This window comes from Antechinus flavipes, chromosome 5 (genome assembly GCF_016432865.1).
Source record: "Antechinus flavipes isolate AdamAnt ecotype Samford, QLD, Australia chromosome 5, AdamAnt_v2, whole genome shotgun sequence".
Lineage (NCBI taxonomy): Eukaryota > Metazoa > Chordata > Mammalia > Dasyuromorphia > Dasyuridae > Antechinus > Antechinus flavipes.
This window is the reverse complement of record NC_067402.1, coordinates 193,073,674-193,094,406: the sequence shown is the minus strand read 5'-3', so window position 1 is coordinate 193,094,406 and position 20,733 is coordinate 193,073,674. Positions and strand designations below refer to the sequence as shown.

The window sequence follows — 20,733 nt, the reverse complement described above, 5'->3', positions numbered from 1 at the left end:
AATTTAATTATAGTGATCCTCTGCTAGTTTATCCTTTAGCGGATCGTCCTCCATTTATCCCTATTGAATCCAGGTGGGATTGTTTCTATGAATTGTTTTTCTAGATCCTTTTTTTTCTCTAATTCCTCCCTCATCAGTCCCCACCTCTGTATCCACTATCCCCAGACCTGCTATTCCTTGATAGATGTACACTGCTATGTCTAGTCTTTAGAGTGGTTAAGAAAGCTGCAACTAACCAATTGTGAAGCATTCCCTTAGCTTATTCCCAAAAGTCTGCAAGGTTTAATTGGCTGGTTCATAAGTGTTTGAGAATCTGTCCCAGCATATTCTAAAAACTTAGCATGGTCCACTGCAAAAGCTGAACTGTGTCAGGCAACTCTCTGAACAGGAAATACTTGTCTTTTGGGGGTGTCATAGTGCTGCACGTAATATGACAAGATCATTGTGGAAATTGCCCTCATCTCTTTCTGAACCTTCCCCAAAGGTCCATAGAACTGAACCAGTAGGAACAGGTGGATAGAAGATGGTGCTAAGAATAATGTTCCCAAGGACTTTCTCCAAAAGGCTAGTTCTGGTCTTGACTATCCAAGTTATTCTGGTCATTTTTATCAAGGGAATCATCCACAAAATAAAGATAAAAAGACATCACAGAAAGCAGAATGTTTTGTCTCCTTCCTTGCAAGATAATACAACACACAGGTCTTTTGAGAAGATGACTGTTTATGATCTAGGTAAGATTACACATCAACTAACTCCTTGGAATCATAATTTGTGGGGAACTGCTTTAGAAGCCAAATTCTGGCATTGGGTTGGGGAACTTTCCATATGCACATAAAGATGTCTATTTGTGCTTCAGTTAAATAATGAAAATCATTATTCAAATGTTCCCAGGTCTGATAGAGAACTTGGGATCTTTATCCAAGTGGCCATGTGCCCACCCAAAGTCTGTCAGGCTATATCATATGTGCACAACAAATCTTCACATGAGGAAAGATGAGGGAATGGGTGAAAAAGTTGCCAAAATGATCAGAAGAGATTTTCATTGGAAAGTTTCATTGGAGATTTTCATTCAAGGACTTTCAATGGCAGCTGAGATTGGGAGAGTCCCTTTCCCAGTATTTAAAACCTAACCATGTAATTATGAAAATACATATGAAAGAATTGTTCATGTTTAACATATGTTGAATTGCTATCTGTGGGGGGGAGGGGAGGAAGAGAGAAAAAATTTGGAACACAAGATTTTCAAGGATGAATGTTAAAAAACTATCTTTGTATATATTTTGAAAATAAAAAGCTATTTTTTAAAAAATTAGTCATGGTCCCTTAAAGGGTTCTCCACAAAACTTGGTGCGGCAGAGAGCAGAAAAAAATCTCCATTAAAAATAAAATGTGCTATAAATGTTTAAGTCAGTACTCATAGTTCTGCTTACTACTAGACCATAAGCTTTATATGGGCAAGATGGTCCCTTATTTAAATTTTGTGATTTCCCCTACACTTAATATAGAATTCTACCTATAATGGGGGCTTTTCCCCATTTTTTGACGTTGTTTAAGAAACATGATGAAAATTCGAAATGGTGACAGGGGGAAGCAATGTGTCCCAACATGGAAAGAGCTAACCTTGTAGTCGGGAAAGTTGGGCTCCAATCCTGTCTTGAACACATTATGTGACCCTGGGCAACTTCCCAGTTGCCTAGAAAAGTCTTTGAAAATCTAAATGCTAGATATATTTTCTCCATGGCCCAATTCCTTGTACCAATGAAATAATAACAGATTAATGATTAATATCAGATCTGACTCAAGAACATATGAAAATGAAGTGGAATATGTATCCATTCCACTGTTATAGATAGGAGAGAAGCTCTGAGAATAGAAGAGTAGTTAGCAGAATTGATATAGCCATGGTAGGGTCAGTGTAGGACACTAACAGCATAGCAGTAGTGTCAGCAAAAAAGCAAAACAAATAAACAGGAGCAGGAGCCAATGGTTCTTCTTATACATTAGGTTATATTTTGATAGAATATTTAGGATAAATGTTCTTGTCTTTGTAAGCCCAAAATGTAGCATAGTGACTAGAACATAGTGAGTGCTTAATAAATAGTTATTGATTGATTGATTGATTGATTGATTATAAAAACACAGGTTTCAGAGCTGGAAGGACATTAGATTTAATTTAACACCCTATTTTTCCTTCTGCTTCTGTTCTTCCTAGATGGTCTGTCTCTTGATGATCTAGAGTTGCTTTATCTCCTGGGACTGTCATCTAACTCTGGAAATAGGCAGCATAGACAAGACTCAAAAAGCTCGTCAAACCCATTTCTCTTATGCTCTACTTGAGTCCCTTTCCCAGTATTTAAAACCTAACCATGTAATTATGAAAATATGTATGAAAGAATTGTACATGTTTAACATATATTGAATTGCTAGCCGGGGGGAGGGGAGGGAGGGGGAAGGAAGAGAGAAAAATTTGTAACACAAGGTTTTCAAGAATGAATGTTAAAAACTATCTTTGCATATATTTTGAAAATAAAAAAGCTATTTTTTAAAAAATTAGTCATAGTCCCTTAAAGGGTTCTCCACAAATGGTTTCCCCAGTGGTCTTCCTTAATGCCAGAATTTTCAGCATTAGATATTTATTTCTTTGGGTTAAACCATGTTATCACCAGAATTTCCCCTTAAAATTCAAACTTCCTTGGGTATGGAAACATATTTAGTCTTCCGCTAGCGCTAAAAAGTTAGTGTGAATTTGATAACTTGGTCAGAGCTAGTCAGATCCAAATCCTGACATTATGGGACACCTGACAAGTAAGGTTCAATAAACATAATGAGAAGAGTGCCTGTGCCTAGAGTAAGTACTGATATCAAGGCTTCTGAATCCCTGAAATAAAAAATATTTGAGAAACTGGGATGAATAGATAGAGTTGTATAGATGATTGGAGTTTGCCTGAAATATTCTCTTTGTATTTCCTTATGTTCAGATAATTTTATAAGAAACTCTGTGACAGAACCGAAGATAGAGCAGTCAAAGAATATCACCAGAGAAACTATAAAGCTACAGGTTGGAAAGAATCATATGCAATCATTGGAACCCAAGACTAGAAAGAAGGCACAATCCAAACGTTTGAGTGAACTTTATCCAGATTCAGAACTTTTCCGTAACTGGGGTGAAGGCCTGTCAGAGTCCCAGCAGACCAAGGCTCAGAGCCTTTTCATGAAGTTTGGTTACAATGTTTATCTAAGTGACCAGTTGCCTCTGAATCGATCTTTCAAAGATGGTCGCAATCCCAGGTAAATCCCAGGATGGAAAATCCATCTATTCATCCTGAAAGAGCTTCCATTCAAGGTTATACAATTTTGAGAATGCAGTGTTGGGGGCAAAGTATATGAGTATAAATAGTATAAAGTATGAACTGAGTGAAATCAAGGCTGAAAGAAAGGTCTTATAGTAGAATAGTGAAATATGGAAAGAGAAGTAATGTTTTCTTATCTGTTTTACACATGAGAAAAGTAAGTTTTGGTGGGATTAAATGGCCATGAAAATACAGAGCAAGCTGACACAAGACTCTATCTATCTATCTATCTATCTATCTATCTATCTATCTATCTATCTATCTATCTATATATCTATCTATCATCTATCTATCTAAGTTCTATAGCAAGATAATTTCAGAAAAGCTTGAAAAGGCGTCCATGAACTGATGCATAATGAAGTTAACAGAATTAGGAGAATGCCGTCCACAGTAATAGCAATATTTGAGGACAATTAACTGTTGACTTAGCTTTTTTTCGCTTTTTCATTTTTTAATTCATCTTGTGTAAAATGACTAATATGGAAATGTTTTACATGACTGTATATAAAATACTTTTTTCTAAACTATCCTAATGTTTATAAGTAGAGGTTTGCTGAAAGAAGTAATATATATTATAGCTTTCAAAGAATCTTGAATAATTTTGGACGGAAGACTTTTTGCTGAAAGAGTACTTTTAAAGTAGCATTTTTAAACTGAATATAATTTTTTAAAAAATTAACAAAGATAAAGCAAGGTGAATTCTTGAATTTGTGGCCCAGACTTCCATATAATTCCTGACTGTCTTGTCACTATGGCTTAAGTCTCTCATTATTTTCATTCCACAAAGACACTTGGATTCTAGCACTGGGTTCTTCAGCTCTGATAGGAGAATGCTTTCACCCTATCTGCATGGAGCCCAGGCCTTCCTTGTAATCTCCCTGGTGATGCTTCCTTTTCTGCAACCCCTTCTTCACATTGAAGCATTTCTGCTCAGAATTTCCACTTGAGGAAATAACCAGGCCAGACAAATCTCACTTCTGTCATGGCTACTCTCTTGACTCTCCAGATTTTTCCACCTTACCTCTCCCTTTCCATTGCCTTTTAGTTGCTTTTTATGTGTTGTCTCCCACCATTAGAACATAAGTTCCTTGAGGGCAGAACTACCTCACTTGCTTGTTTTTATATTCTAAAAGATTAGCACAGTATCTAGAACATAATAAGTGATTAATATATGCTCTATCTTATCTATCTAATCTACTGCAGAATAATGTTTTTGAAAGGCTGCCTTTTTCCCACCTATAATTTTATACAGAATATGTGAATAACCAATGATATATTTTCTATAGATGAGAAAAAAGACATATATCAGTAGTTATTGATGCTTCCTTGGACACTTTTTTTTTAAGGTGTTGTGTTCAACATTTTTTATTCTCTTTTGATATTATCCCTGCTTTCAGATGCTATGTAAACCTACATACAAGTACATAAGCTTGCAAATATACATATAAGTACATTGCATATAGATATATCTATTCCTCAGAGTCAGAAAAGCATGGATATAAGTCCTGTTTCCAATATACATTGATTGTGTGACCCTAAAATGATAAATTAATAGATAAATAGATGGATGGACAGATAAAGACTTGTGAACATAAGTATTGTGATACAAATGAATTCATATGGGGATTTTTCTCAGAGGGAATTCCCTATAACACAGACACACAGACACACTCACACACACATACATACACACCCCAGAGTGTAAATTCACAAGCTTTTTCTTATTATATATAATTAAAACTATGTGGTCTTTATTAATTTGGTATCTTTTGTTAATAAAATATTTTTCTGTTGTACAACAGACAAATTTATTATTCTGTTTTCCTCTAGTTTTAAAGTGGCTTTGGAAAACATGTGGATTAACTGTTTGAGTGACCACAGAACTAGAGGAACAAATGAGAAATGATTAAATTTTCATATCTGTGAGACTTAGAGAATGGCAGAGCTACTGATTGAAACAAAGAATGTGCGAAGGGCAGCTGATATATAGGCTGAAGAAAAGGAATTTATTTGGGGATTTAATGAATTTGAGAAGGTAGAATGACATCCAATGGAAATGTCCACTGAAGGTCAAAGAAAAGGATGCTGATATTAACTCCAGCATGAATTTAGACATATTCAAAGATCCTGTGGCTGTTTTTGGGGACAAATGTTAGAATTTATTCTTCTAAAGAACTAGGGCTATAATAGATGATTATCTGTCAGGGGTGATTAAGATGTCACAGACAGAGGGATGGACTAAGTGACTTTTAGAGATATATCCTAAGTTATGTAGTAATAATGCATCGATATCATTATTGATAGTTTATTCTCATAAAGGTGTCTTGAAAAGACATATCCTCATCAACTTCCAACTGTCAGTGTCATTCTCACAATTATGAATGAAGCAATGTCAGTTATACAACGTGCCATCAACAGCATCATCCACCAGACCCCTTCCCATCTGCTGAAGGAACTCATCCTGGTAGATGACTTCAGTTCAAATGGTGAGTTGAATACTGGGAAAGGATTTTGTTTCTGTTTTTTTGTTCTAAACTAGTTTGGTTCACATAGAGAAATTGGAGAGGTAACAGAAAAGAGCCACATATATGACAAAGGGATTAGAGTATATAATTTATGAAGAAAGAATAAGGGAACAGAGGAAATGCAGCCCGGAGAATAAAAGGCTTAGAGTTGATAAAAGTTTTCATCTAGGAATCTGGTGACAATACTCAAAGATTCTGATTCAAAGTGTAATTTGCCCAACGTTTCTAGGTCCACTGGGGACAAAATTACAGCAACAAGGATTATAAACTAGGTATAAGGATTTTCTGACAGTGAGAGATGTTAAATACTGGGTTGTATGTGTGAAGGAGGCTATACAATCTGAAATTACCTAATCCCATTCCTAGTCAATTCCCCTAATATCCTAAGGATGTTTTTATAATTGATCATTTGAATGTTGAGAAAAGGGAATGATGAGTTGTTGCTAAAAGACAATCTGACGGAAGCTCATGCTTGATCCATCAGTCTCTGTAACTAGGGATCAATGCTCCTTGCAAAAGGCAAGATGATTCAAGGTTTTGTTTTGTTTTGTTTTTGGACCCCTATTAAACCATAGGGCAATATAAATGAGGTCTCTGTCCCATACAGTTAGATAAGTAGACTAGCTTTAAAAGAAATCAAACAAACTCAGATGAACCTCAAACACAAAAGGGATTAAACAATTGGGTTAAAGTTAACTGGAACCAAACCCTAACGTCCCAGTAAAGCCCTTCAGATAGCATATGAAGCCCTGGGGATGTCTTCTTGAGCCTCTGACTCTGGTACTAGTGGACATCATAGTCTCCTGCAAGCCCTTCCCCACAAAAGGGATTCTCTTTCTGTCTCTTTGTCTCGCTCTTTCTCTCTCAGTCTCTGTCTCTGTCTCTGTGTGTCTACCTCTGTCTCTATTTCTCTCTGGGTCTCTCTCTCTCTGTCTCCCTGTCTTTCTCCCCATGGTCTGTCTCTCTGTGTCTCTGTCTCTCTTTCTGTCTGTTCTATTTCTCCCTCCTTTCTTCCCTTTTTCCCTCTCCCTTCCTTCTTCCTTCTCTCCCTCCTCCTCCTTCTCTCCTTCTCCTCTCTTTCTTTCTCTGTCTCTGTCTCTCCTCCTCCTTCTCTTTCTTTCTCTCTGTCTCTGTCTCTCTCTCTTTCTCCCTTTCTCTCTTCCTTTCTTTCTCCCTCTCTCTCCCTTTTTCTCTCCCTTTCCTCCCTTCCCTCCCCTCTCTCCTTGCTCTCCTTTTTTCTTTGTCTCTCATTTTTCCTCACAACAGGAAAAAAAATCTTAAAAATAAATTTTAGGTATGACATATGTCTAGAATATCTTCTTACAAGGATTAAAAAATCTTCTTCTCAAAAGTAATATCCAAAGTCAAAAACAGGGATAGGACAGGTATTTCTTTCTTCCAACACAAATGCAATACTTATAATACAAAAGAATCCTAAGCATATCTTAATGTTTAAAAAATAAAATAATAATGATAATATGTAATATAATCTCCTAAGAGATGAAGATAACTTTGGGGATAGCTATTTCACATTCATATTAGATCTATACTATCTGAGCAACTTAAAAGTTCAAATCTTCTGGTTAGCCAGGAATAGCTCCTTAGTTATTCCTTAAAGAAGTAGCACAGACAGAAGCATCTCTTTTTAGTCTGATAGCACTAATTCAGGAATCCAGGAACTATTGAATTCATGTGATACCTGCCAAAGCTAGATATAACCATTTCTCAGAATCAATGTTCAGTGACTTGTAGTCAGAGAAAGAACAGAAGAAGAAGCCAAGAACTTGAATAGCAGCTTATCTAGAAAGAAGATATTATTTCCATGACTCCTGGGTGTGGGAAGGGTAGATAAATATCTTTCTCACTTTTTATAAGTCCATTAAGGAGCTAGAATAGTCCTAAGTAATACAATGAAAAAGTAGGGTCCTTCCCCTTCTCTTTCTCTTGATCCCTTTATATAATACTAAGAAGGCTACTCTTCCTTTCTCATTGACCAATAATCGTTTTTTTCTCCTTTTTAAAAATTTAGAATAAAATTTTGGTTTTTGCAATTACAGGTAAAAACAATTTTTAACATTTAAAAAAATTTTCAATTCCAAATTCCTTCCCTCTTCCCCTCTCCTGCAGACAGTAATTTGATATAGATTATACATGTGCAATCATGCAAAACATATATCCATATTAGTCAAATTCTGAAAGAAAACACAGACTAATCCTCCACATACAATAAACTAAAAAATTGTGTCTTGGATTATTGTATTGCTGAGAGTAGCCAAGTCATTCACAGTTGATCTTCTATGTACAATATTCTTTCTTTCTGCTCACTTCACTTTGCATCCATTTATGTAAGTTTTTCCAGGTTTTTCTGAAATCATCCTGCTCATCATTTCTTATTGCACAATAATATTTCATTATAATCAAATACCACAACTTCTATTTTGCACAAAGTTAAGAGAAGGCCAAAGAACAATAAAGCAAATTTGTAAAAGGGGAATTAGAAGCATGCTGACTCTTATTCTTAGCCAGAGACTACTTAGAGAGTAGTCAAATTGTGAAAGAAGAAGCCACATTTGGAGAGATTCTCCAATCTGGGTGTTATCAGGAAAAAGGCATGTTTCCATTAGTTTGTAAAAAAATATTTTATTAATGATTGTTTAAATCATTCAGTTACTTCCAGATATTTACCCTAGAACTCTCATAATAAAGAAGTACAGTTAAGCAACACAAATGCATATATTCACCTTTTGTGATGTGTTCTTCATTCCATATCTCAAATTCATTTTAGTCCTCTGGAATCAAAACTGGTCATTATGTGGTCAAAACAACAACAACAACAACAATAACAACAACAACAAAAATCCATTTGGGAAGTGTGGAACAAGTATAAAGGGAATAAATCAAAGTTGAAAGTGACATATTTATGTAAATATGAGAATTCCATCCACTGCACCAACTTCCTGCTTCCATATATATGAGAATTCCAGAGAGCCCAGTGAAAGAATTTAGTAAAGAAAACCTCTCTTTAGTGAAAGTGCATTTAGCAAAGGCAAGGGCTGAGCGATAAAGACATGAAGCAGCTACCAAAGGAGAGGATTTTATGTTCAAATTTAGTAATTAAGGATAACGGAGATTAGGGGAAAAGAAGATTGATAAATTTGGAATACTATGACCATAGGAGTAGATTGGTGCTAAATATACAGAATTAGCAAATGGTGGCCAGAATCCTGGAAAAGTGGAACATGGAAAAGAAGGAACAATGATGTGATGATCATGTTTTCACAGATTAGGATCTCCCTCAAATTGAATTTCCTTAGTTTAGTGGCCTGGACCCTTCTTAACTGATTGAAAAGCACATAGTCTTTGTATTGATGCCTCATCTCCAAACTGGGTTTTCCCTGAAATTTATCTGGACAAAAGAAATTTGCCTGTAATAAATTACATATACTATTATGTCAAACTTTAGGAAGTTGGTTAGTGACTTTAACAGATTTATTAGAGCTGCTTTGATAAACAATAATAAATAATAACTATAGTGGTGGTGTTTCACCAACTAGACCTTAGGTTAAATTTACTAACTATCATTTGTGGATCTATCATACTTCTGAAATATAAACTAGAAAATACGTAATGGAGTCCAAATTCTTTCAGATATACTTAAGTAAAAATGGACTAAAAAGAAGGTGTGGGTTGTATGTATACACATAACTTTGGAAGAATCTGGAGATGTGTATCCTGGAGGACAATGACACACGTGCCCCTTTGAGTTAAGGTGGAATAGAGGTAAAAACTGCAATAGGGGAGATTCAACTTATGACTTAATATCCTGGGAATTTATTGAACATTCAACAAGGATATCTCTACCCATATTTACAAAATATATGTTAATTGTTGTTGTTCAGTCATTTTTTCAGTGGTATCTAACTGTTCATCATCGAATTTGGGGTTTTCTTGGTAAAAACATTGGATTGATTTGCTGTTTCTTTCTCTATCTCACTTTATAGATGAGGAAGTGAAGCAAACAAAGTTAAGTAACTTGCCCAAAATCACACAGCTAGTAAATATCTGATTTGAACTCAAGAAGATGAATCTCCCTTACTCAGGATCAGCACCCTATCTGTTGCACCACCTAGCTGTTTTACTAGATTGAGTAAAGTTTGTGCTTTGCTGCTAGATGAACTAAAGAAAAAATTGAGTGAACAGATCCAGCTTTACAACCTCAAGTACCCCAGGCTGCTAAAACTGATCCGTCACACCAAGAGGCAGGGGCTCACTCAAGCCCGTATCTCTGGCTGGAAAGCTGCTAAAGCGGATGTGGTCGTTATCTTAGATGCTCATGTTGAAGTGAATGTTGGTTGGTAAGAATATATGGATTAATTATATATCTGGGAAAGAGGAATAAGAAATGATGCATCTTTTCATGGTTCCTTAGAGGGATAGGGTAGGGACGGGCAAGGATAGCACTAAAGCTTAAATAAGGAAAGACTCAAAGAAAAGAACAGCTTATTGTCTCTGGGAGTAGAAATAGTGTAATGTAAAGTTTACACCTCTGTCTTTTCTTTCATTGTACCATGACAGCTCTCATCTCTTCCCTAACCCCATTTTATTCAATAAACTTCAGTATCTCTCTGTCACCTCAGATTCAAATCTGGCCTTTTCTGCCCAATTTAAGCTGTATGCATCCTAATTATGCAAAGCCATTTTGTGTTATCTTTCCATATTAGTCTGTGATCCCTTTGCTGGGATTAGCTTTTGTCTTTCTTTGAATCACTAGGGGTTAGCATGATGATGAGTACAGAATAGTCACTGAATACATACTTATTGAATGACTGCCTACCTAGAATATTTTAATACTTCAGATTAAAACAAAGGGAGAAAGAATAAAACTCATGTCATAAAACTTGAGATTTATTTAATTATTTTTGAAAATTTTATGTTTTATTCTTCCCCAATTTATGTAAAAACAATTTTTTAACATTTCTTTTAAAAACTTTGAGCTCCAGATTCTTTTCTCTTCCTCCCTCGCCCCCACCATCATTGAGAATGCAAGCAATTCAATATAAGTTGTATATGCAAAACATTTCCATAATAATCATAATGTGAAAGAAATCATAGCCAAAAAAATCCTTCTCCCCCAAAACAAAAAACAAAACCCTCAACAAAAATGAAGAAAGTTTTTGTTAAAAAAACAAAAAAACAACATGTTCAAACACCACTTATTAAAGGCAGCTACGTGGCCCACTGAACTTGGAGTCTGAAGTCCTGAATTCAAATAATACCTTGTACAGTTCCTAACTATATGATTGTGGACTACTCACTTAACCTCTTTTAGTATCAATTTTTTTTTCTCTGTAAAATGAGGGTTGAGAATGGCAATCACCTCCCAGAATAGGATCCAATTTTGTTACTACTTCCATATCATCTCCTATATCTAGCTCCATATCTCTATTCACACCAGCTACCTAGTTCCAGTCCTATCCCTTCTCCCCTGAACTACTAAAATTTTAAAAACTGTTCTCACTGACTCAAAGTTTTCCCCCCTCAAAATCTGTCCTCACTGGTTTCTAAGATGATTTTCCTAAATCATGGGTCTAATTATGTCCTCTTCTACTCAGTAAAATCCAAGATTCAATCACCCTTAGAGTTTAATATAAACTTCTCTGTTTGAGGAGGAGTTCTGTTCTCTTGTTTGGCTTTTTTATTCATGTCCCTGTATGACCTTTTAAGCCTTATTATACATTTACACATATTATGGCCCATCCAAATTTATCTTCTTGCTTATTTCTATATACTGCTCCCCTCCTGTTTCCATGCTCTGGTTGTACCCCGTACTTAGAACATACTCCATCCTCATTTCTCTCTCTTAGAATCCATGGTTTCCTAAAAGACCCAGCTTAAGTCCTTTCCTGATTCCTGCCCCCAATCTGTTAATATCTTTATGCATTTTACATTGCTTATGTATATTGGTACTTCCCCAACTTCAGCTCAAATTAGTAGGCTAGGTCCATGAGAGTGAAATTACTTCTTGCCTCAGAATTTTATAATTAAGTAACTCTGAAGACTGTTGGGTGTTCTCACGCTATAGGCTTTCATGAGCATACACTGTGTGCTCTTAAATGTTTATCACTCCTTGTGAATTAAGTTTTAGATATATTATTTACCAAGCAAGTATAAAAGATTCAATATAAAAGAATCTTCCCCAACTTTGGAGTATATCTTCCACAAATACACACAGGACATAACAATAACAACAACTGTTCACATTTATATAGTATATTAAGATTACAAAGTGTTTTACAAATATTATCTTAGTTTTCTTCCCAACAAAAATAGGATTTGGGTACTGTAATTGCCCTCATTTTACAGATTAGGAAATGGAAACACATAGAAATTAAATGTCTTGCCTAGGGCCACACAGCTAACAAAATTATGAGATTGGATTTTAAACTAAGCTGTGCTAACCCCAGTGCTCTATGCTCTATTCATTGTCCTACCAAATTGCCCCAAATGCAGAGTGGTCTTAAGAGTAAAGTACAGTGATACTGAGGCAAGGTGTAGAGAATGTGTGGTTAACTAAGGATTACTAGAAACTGTTTTTAGAGTTCGCAGATTATATTTTTGTGTGTGTGAAGCAATTGGGGTTAAGTGACTTGCCCAGAGTTATACAGCTAGTAAGAATCTGAGGCTGAATTTGAACTCTGGTCCTCCTGACTCTAGAGCTAGTGCTCTATCCATTGTGCCATCCAGCTGTCTTGTAGATTGTATTCTTTTCAAATGTAAGGGAGTATTGCTCTAATCTTCAGTAAATCTCTCTGTTCTTGGTTAGTTGCATTATAAGGTACAGTTTCTGCTGACATGGTCATGGGAGAGCTGTTAGCCCAGAATATCAAGTGGAATTGATAATCTTTGTTCATTCTCTTATTCTTAGTACTGAATTAAACTTGTACTTTTCATCCAAGAATGACTCAGCACTCCTTGGCTTGTACTTAAATCAATCGGCCTTCTTGGTCCCCTGGAATAGGGTTTAATCTAATTTTTGAGGGATTCTTAATGTTGGGATAGAGGGATTTCCAACTACAAACTGATCTTGACATAAATCCATCATTCTGCCTTAGTCACTCTGGAGATTTCAGTCACCCTTAAAGTTCAACTGTTGTGTCTCACTATCCAGTAAAACTATAATTAGCAATTTTGCTTTCCTGAGCAAGCAAGATGAAATCAAGCTTCAGAGAAAGTTATAAAGACAAGTTTAATTAGGTAGAGGGACCCTAAGAAATATAGCCTGTTGATGGGGAAAAGAAAATAAGATGCTGCAAGTCTATTGTTGGGGAATAAGACCAGACTAGGGAGAAATTTTCCTGAGATACAGTTGCTAGAAGGAGGAATTGCATTATCTGGTAGCTTATTTTTAACTATATAGTCTTGTTAAGAAGGTGCTTCACAAATTTACTTTTATGCTGCTGAAGTAGTATGACTTCTATTTTTACCCTCTAAATTTTAGTGCCTTCATCTAATTCTACTTAAATCTCTGTTTGGCATTACATAGTGGGAAAAAGCAGAAAAGATGGTGTAAAGGAAATTATTTTGTATGGATTACCCTGGATTTCATTTGGTATTGCCTTAACATAGTCTGATATACTTATGTTACCTTTCTAGGGCAGAGCCCATCCTAGCAAGGATCCAGGAAGACCGGACTGTGATTGTGTCACCAACATTAGGCAAAATTCATTTTGATACCTTGGAAGTGGAACATTATCCTTTAGCTTCTATTGGATTTGATTGGGCCCTCTGGTGCCTTTATGAGCCTGTTCCAAAAAGCTGGCTTTTATTGATGGATAAAACTGCACCAATGAAGTAAGTCTGGATTACTTGCAATGGGAATGAAATGTAAAGTCCTAGAGATGTGGATTTTTTTTTTCAGTTTGGAATCAAGTAAGGCTATTTCTAAGTTGTAAAAATCAACCTAGGCTTTTCTTCTCAATCAGATAAGGACACAGTACACTTTTTAGCAATCTGTATAACAAAGCAAAAGCAACCTAGGAGACACGAGACATCAAAGTTCAATTGAGAGTTCATCTAGCTTTCTCTGGGAAAAACTAACTCTATTTTGATGATTCACTTTTTAAATGCCTTGGAGAAGATTTTTAAACCGACGGGATATCTTCAGGACAAATGGATCTTTGCTCTTGCCTTTACCCATTCCTATTCCCCTGTTATTTTGCTTTTTATCAATGAAAAAATATTTATGTATTGGATCTTGTAGATTGCTCTCCCCCAATGGGAAAAAAAGTAAAACAAATCCCCTTGAACAAATTAACAGAAACAAAAGTTCCCATAGTAATGATATGAGAAACAAAAACAAATGAAAAAAAAATCCCTTTCTGCATTTTAAGTCCATCACTTCTCCATAATGACTTTTGAGGCACAGATAAAAAATGTCAGTATGGCATTATGTTGAAATACATGGGAGAGCTGTTGGAATATACAGGAGCCACCTGACAGTGGCTGCTAGAGGTCCAACCCAGAATGGATCTCCTCTGGTAGAGGATGATACAAGGACACTGAGAGGTCGTTGCATTGTATGACCTCCCTCTTCTTCCCTCTGCCTCCAATTTATCTCATTCCCAGTCCACAACACCTGTGTCAGCAAAGGCTGCCCTGCAACTCTTTCAGATGTTGTGATCCACAACTGTGGAGATTCCAGGAGAATTGATCTGTCCCTTAACAGCATTATTTTTTCTATTTTTCTTTTTTTTTCCTCCTCATTCTCCATTTTCCTTTTCTTCACTTGTTTCTCTTTTTACTCTTTCTTCTCTTTGTTTTCTTTCTTCTCCTCTTCTTTCTCCTCTTCCTTTTTCTTCTCTTTCTTCTTCTCTTCTTTCTTTTTTCTCCTTCTTTTCTTCCCCTCCTACATTCAAATCCCTGCTCTACTCCTCACATCTCCAAATCCATACTCCAGTACTTTTATTTTCTTTGTGCTTCTATAGGAGTCCTTCTATCATGGGAATCTTTGCTGCAGACAGACTGTTCTTGAAAGAGATTGGATCCCTTGATAATGGAATGGAAATCTATGGAGGAGAAAATGTGGAACTAGGCCTGAGGGTAAATTTCTGATGTTTTTCTTGTCCAAATCAGGAGTAAAAATTCTGGGAGCTGCCCTGCCCTTCCTTGCCATTAAGACTGGAAATTGAGTCTTACATACTATTATGACATAATGAAAGATAGAAAAGAGAAACAATGATCCAGGTACTCACAACTCTGACTCCATCCTTGTCCAAAACTTCCCTGGAGCAGAATTATGTTATCTCACTTCCTTCCTATGCTCTTGTTAGAAGTCCCTATCTATCCAAGAATGGTCCTACTCCCTTCTTTGACAGGCACTGAGACATGATTCAAACTGTAAATACTAAGTTGAGTTATCTCTCTCCGCTCTCTCTCTGAAGTAAAGACAACAGCTATAAAATGTTAAACTAATTGCCTTCTCAGCTTCTATATCCTGCTTGTAAAAGCTTAGCTAAGGGCCCTTTAAAAGCTCCCTGACTCAGTTACTGAGTGTCGAATGATTTTTGGACATGAGTCCCATTCAACCAGCTAGTCTAAACTCTCCACAATTAAAATATTAAAAATCTCTGTCTTGCCTCAGTTTCTCTGGCATTACAGAAACAGAAACAGGTAGAACAGTTTTGGAATAATTGTGCACAAAAGCAGGGGTCCTCAAACTATGGCCCGGGCCAGATGCAGCAGCTGAGGACGATTATCCCCCTCACCCAGGGCTATGAAGTTTCTTTATTTAAAGGCCCACAAAACAAAGTTTTTGTTTTTACTAAGGTCCGGCCCTCCAACAATCTGAAGGACAGTGAACTGGCCCTCTATTTAAAAAGTTTGAGGATCCCTGGAAGGGTAGGAGAGTAAATGCTCAAATCATCAAGTGGCTGAGATTTTTAGGAAGGTATAGGAAGCAGAACTCCTTGAGTGGGATTTTCATGAATAAAACATTATAATTATCACTGGGTACTGGGGGAATAACTGAGGTGAAACTCAATAAGTGATTGCCATTTTGTTCCTCTACCTTTCTTTCACCGAGTATAGACTACCAAAAATACATTGAGAATTTTCCAAAAATGCTTGAGAATTGCCACCAATTAAACCTGAAAGACCTAATGTAATGCTACCTGGCAATTCTGAAGCCTACTTAACCTATTTAGAAAAAGTTAAAGAGGATACAGAAAGACAAAAGAAGATTGGTTATATTTTAATATGTGTAATGGTTAATGTGTCTTATTATTCTAGTAGAGAACATATTTTATTGATGTCTAATGTAGTATGAAAAATTTAGGAGAGTCAGGAACTAGGTTTTTAGTTTTTGACTCCTACACCAACTAGCTATACAACAAAGACAATATTTTCTCATCAAAAGGTGGTTCCCCTTCTCCTACCTTGTACATGGCCATCTAGCATACCACTATTTCAAGAGCACATAATGAAATAGTTTTCAACATTCACCTTTGGAAAACCTTGAATTCAATTTTTTTCTCCCTCCCTTTCCCCTACCCCATTCCTTAGACAGTAAGTAAACCAATATATATTAAACATGTGTTATTCTTGTATACATATTTCCACAATTATCATGCTGCACAAGAAAAATCAGATCCAAAAGGGAAAACTTGAGAAAGAAAACAAAAAACAAGCAAAAAACAAAAAACCGTGAAGATACCATATTGTGACTCATTCAAGTCCCCACAATCCTCTCTCTGGATGCAGGTGGTTCTCTCCATCACAAGACCATTGTAACTGACCTGAATTATCTCACTATTGAAAAGAGTAATGTCCATCAGAACTGATCATGCATACTCTTGTTGCTGTGTAAAATGTTCCAAGAGAACCAAGAATTATACTTACTTCACATAGCATCTAGTCCTATAGGTCTCTCCAGGCCTTTCTGAAATCATTCTGCTGATCATTTCTTATGGAACAATAATATTCCCATTATATATATACTTATTCAGCCATTACCCAACAAATGGGCATCTACCCAGTTCCCAATTCCTTTCCTCTACAAAAAGGAGTGCTACAGATATTTTTGCACATGTGGGTCCTTTTCCCTTTTTATGATATCTTTGTGATATAGACACAGTACAGAAACTGCTGGATCAAAGAGTATGCACAGTTTGACAGTTCTTTTAACATAGTTCTTTATTGCTTTTCAGAATAGTTCACAACTCCACCAACAATGTATTAGTGTCCCAGTTTTCCCAACCCCTCCAACATTCATCATTTTCTTTACCTGTCATCTTAGTCAATCTGAGAGGTGTGTAGTGGTACCTCAGAGTTGTCTTAATTTGCATTTCTCTGATTAATAGTGATTTAGAGCATTTTTTTTCATATGACTAGAAATGGTTTTAATTTATTCATCTGTAAATTGTCTGTTCATATGCTTTGACCATTTATCAAATGGAGAATGGCTTGCATTCTTAAAATTTGCTATATATTTTAGAAATGAGGCCTTTACATGAACCCACATTTAACACCATATACCAAGATAAGATCAAAATGGGTCCATGACCTAGGCATAAAGAATGAGATTATAAATAAATTAGAGGAACATAGGATAGTTTATCTCTCAGACTTGTGCAGGAGAAAGAAATTTGTGACCAAAGATGAACTAGAGACCATTACTGATCACAAAATAGAAAATTTTGATTATATCAAATTAAAAAGCCTTTGTACAAACAAAACTAATGCAAACAAGATTAGAAGGTAAGCAACAAACTGGGAAAACATCTTTACAGTTAAAGGTTCTGATAAAGGCCTCATTTCCAAAATATATAGAGAACTGACCCTAATTTATAAGAAATCAAGCCATTCTCCAATTGATAAATGGTCAAAGGATATGAACAGACAATTTTCAGATGATGAAATTGAAACTATTATCACTCATATGAAAGAGTGTTCCAAATCACTATTGATCAGAGAAGTGCAAATTAAGACAACTCTGAGATATCACTACACACCTATCAGATTGGCTAAGATGATGGGAAAAAATAATGATGAATGTTGGAGGGGATGTGGGAAAACTGGGACACTGATGCATTGTTGGTGGAGTTGTGAACGAATCCAACCATTCTGGAGAGCAATCTGGAATTATGCCCAAAAAGTTATCAAACTGTGCATATCCTTTGATCTAGCAGTGCTACTACTGGGCTTATACCCCAAAGAAGGGAAAGGAACCTGTATGTGCCAAAATGTTTGTGGCAGCCCTGTTTGTAGTGGCTAGAAACTGGAAAATGAATGGATGCCCATCAATTGGAGAATGGCTAGATAAATTGTGGTATATGAATGTTATGGAATATTATTGTTCTGTAAGGAATGACCAGCAGGATGAATACAGAGAGGCTTGGTGAGACTTACATGAACTGATGCTAAGTGAAATGAGCAGAACCAGGAGATCATTATACACTTCGACAATGATATTGTATGAGGATGTATTCTGATGGAAGTGGATTTCTTTGACAAAGAAACCTAACTGAGTTTTAATTGATAAATGATGGACAGAAGCAGCTACACCCAAAGAAAGAACACTGGGAAACGAATATGAACTGGGAACAAATATGAATTTTTGTTTTTCTTCCCGGGTTATTTTTACCTTCTGAATCCAATTCTCCCTGTGCAACAAGAGAACTGTTCGGTTCTGCAAACATCTATTGTATCTAGGATATACTGCAACATATCTAACATATATAGGACTGCTTGCCATCTAGGGGAGGGGGTGGAGGGAGGGAGGGGAAAAATCGGAATAGAAGGAGTGCAAGGGATAATGTTGTAAAAAAAAATTACCCTGGCATGGATTCTGTCAATATAAAGTTATTATTAAATAAAATAAAATAAAATTCATCTACAATTTTTATGGAAAAAAAAAAAAGAAATGAGGCCTTTAGTTAATAATGATCTTGTGATGAAGAGCCAATTACACCCAGAGAGAGAACTGTAGGAATGGAGGGTGAATCACAACATAATATTCACATTCTTTTTGTTATTGTTTGCTTGCATTTTGTTTTCTTACTCATTTTCTTTTCTCTTTGATCTAAATTTTCTTATGCAGTAAGATAATTGTATAACTATGTTTACATATATTGGATTTAACATATATTTGAACATGTATAACATAGATTACTTGCTATTTAGGACAGGAAGTAGAGGAAGGAGGGGAAACTTTGGAACACAAGGCTATGCAAGGGTCAGTGTTGAAAAATTATCCATGCATATGTTTTGAAAATAAAAATCTATAAAAAAAAAAAAGAAATGAGGTCATTATCAGAACCCTTGAATACAATTTCCCCCCAATTTCCTGCTTCTCTTCTGATCTTGGATGTACTGGTTTTGTTTATACAAAACTTTTAAAATTTAATATAGTCAAAATTATCTATTTTGTATTTAATAACATTCTCTAGTTCTTCTTTGGCTATAATTCCTTCCTTCTCTACAGAGTTGAGAGGTAAACTATCCTTTGTTCTCCTAATTTGCTTTTAGTATCACCCTTTATGTCTTAATTACAAACCTATTTCAACCTTATCTTGGTATAGGGTGTTAGGTATTCATTGGTCAATGCCTAGTTTCTTCCATAATATTTTCAATTTTCCCAGCAATTTTTGTCAAATAGTGAATTCTTATCCCAGAAGCTGAGGTCTTTGGGTTTATCAAACAATAGATCACTATAGTCATTAACTATTGTATCTTGTGAGTCTATCTTATTCCACTGATCCACTATATTTCTCAGCCAGTGCCATATAGTTCTGATGATCAAAGCTTTATAATATACTTTTAGATATGATACAGGTAGACCACTTTCATTTGCATTTTTTTCATTAATTCCCTTGAAATTCTTGACCTTTTGTTCTTTCAAATGAACTTTGTTATTTTTTTAAAATTCTGTAAAATAATTTCTTGGCAGTTTGATTGTTATGGCACTGAATAAGTAGGCTAATTTAGGCAAAATTGTAATTTTTATTATATTAGGTCAGCCTATCTATGAGCACTTGATATTCTTCCAGTTGATTAGATCTGACTTTATTTGTGTGGAAAGTGTTTTGTAATTGTGTTCACATAGTTCCTGACTTTGTTTTGCCTCCTTAACTTCTTTCTTATTTATTTTGTGGCTTGATTTATCTAGCTCTGATAGAGCAAGGTTGAGATCCCCCACTAGAATGGTTTTGCTGTCTATTTCTTCTTGCAGCTCTCTTAACTTCTCTTCTAGGAATTTGGATGCTAATATGTTTAGTATTGCTATTACTTCCCTTTAAAAATATTTTTCTTTTTTTTTTAACCTTTTTATGCTTCTCTTGAATTCTGTATTTGAAAAACAAATTTTGTGTTCAGTTCTGGTCTTTTCATCAAAAATAAATGAAATTCACCTATTTCTTTGAATGTCCATCCTTTTTTCCCTGAAAGATAATGCTTAATTTTATTTCATAGTTTATTCTTGGTGACTACTATAAATTTTACAAGAAAACAGGATAATTCTAGTGAACTCTAATGAAAGTTTATATCTTTTGCCATTTACTTCTTATGGTTTGACATTTTTCTCTAATTTGATTGTGTGAAACAAGAGCAACAAGTAACCTTCTTATTTTATAACTTGTATTCAGTAATCTACTTGAAGATAACCATTGACAGAGGACTCAATAATCCTTATATAGAGCCCTAAATTCTACTTTCTTTTTTTCCTATTTCAAACAGCTCATTTACTTCAGTTTTAACTTAAAGAAACACATTTTCTAACATCTATTACATGAGAATCTAATAACCCTAAAAATAATGGTCTCAATTTCAAATGCCTTTTGCTTTTTTTGTTTTAATATAAAATT

General features: G+C 35.4%; 1 protein-coding gene across 1 annotated transcript in view; it reads left to right on the top strand.

Moving 5' to 3' along the window:
• The first annotated feature begins 498 nt into the window (after positions 1–498).
• Positions 499–20,733, top strand: part of LOC127539323 (probable polypeptide N-acetylgalactosaminyltransferase 8) — a 34,265-nt gene continuing 14,030 nt past the window's right edge. The window contains exons 1-6 of the mRNA XM_051963479.1: positions 499–731; positions 2,979–3,288; positions 5,670–5,836; positions 10,047–10,230; positions 13,529–13,726; positions 14,860–14,974. Of these exons, the coding sequence (XP_051819439.1) occupies positions 524–731; positions 2,979–3,288; positions 5,670–5,836; positions 10,047–10,230; positions 13,529–13,726; positions 14,860–14,974 (1,182 nt within the window). The 5' untranslated portion in view covers positions 499–523. The remainder of the gene's footprint in view (positions 732–2,978; positions 3,289–5,669; positions 5,837–10,046; positions 10,231–13,528; positions 13,727–14,859; positions 14,975–20,733) is intronic.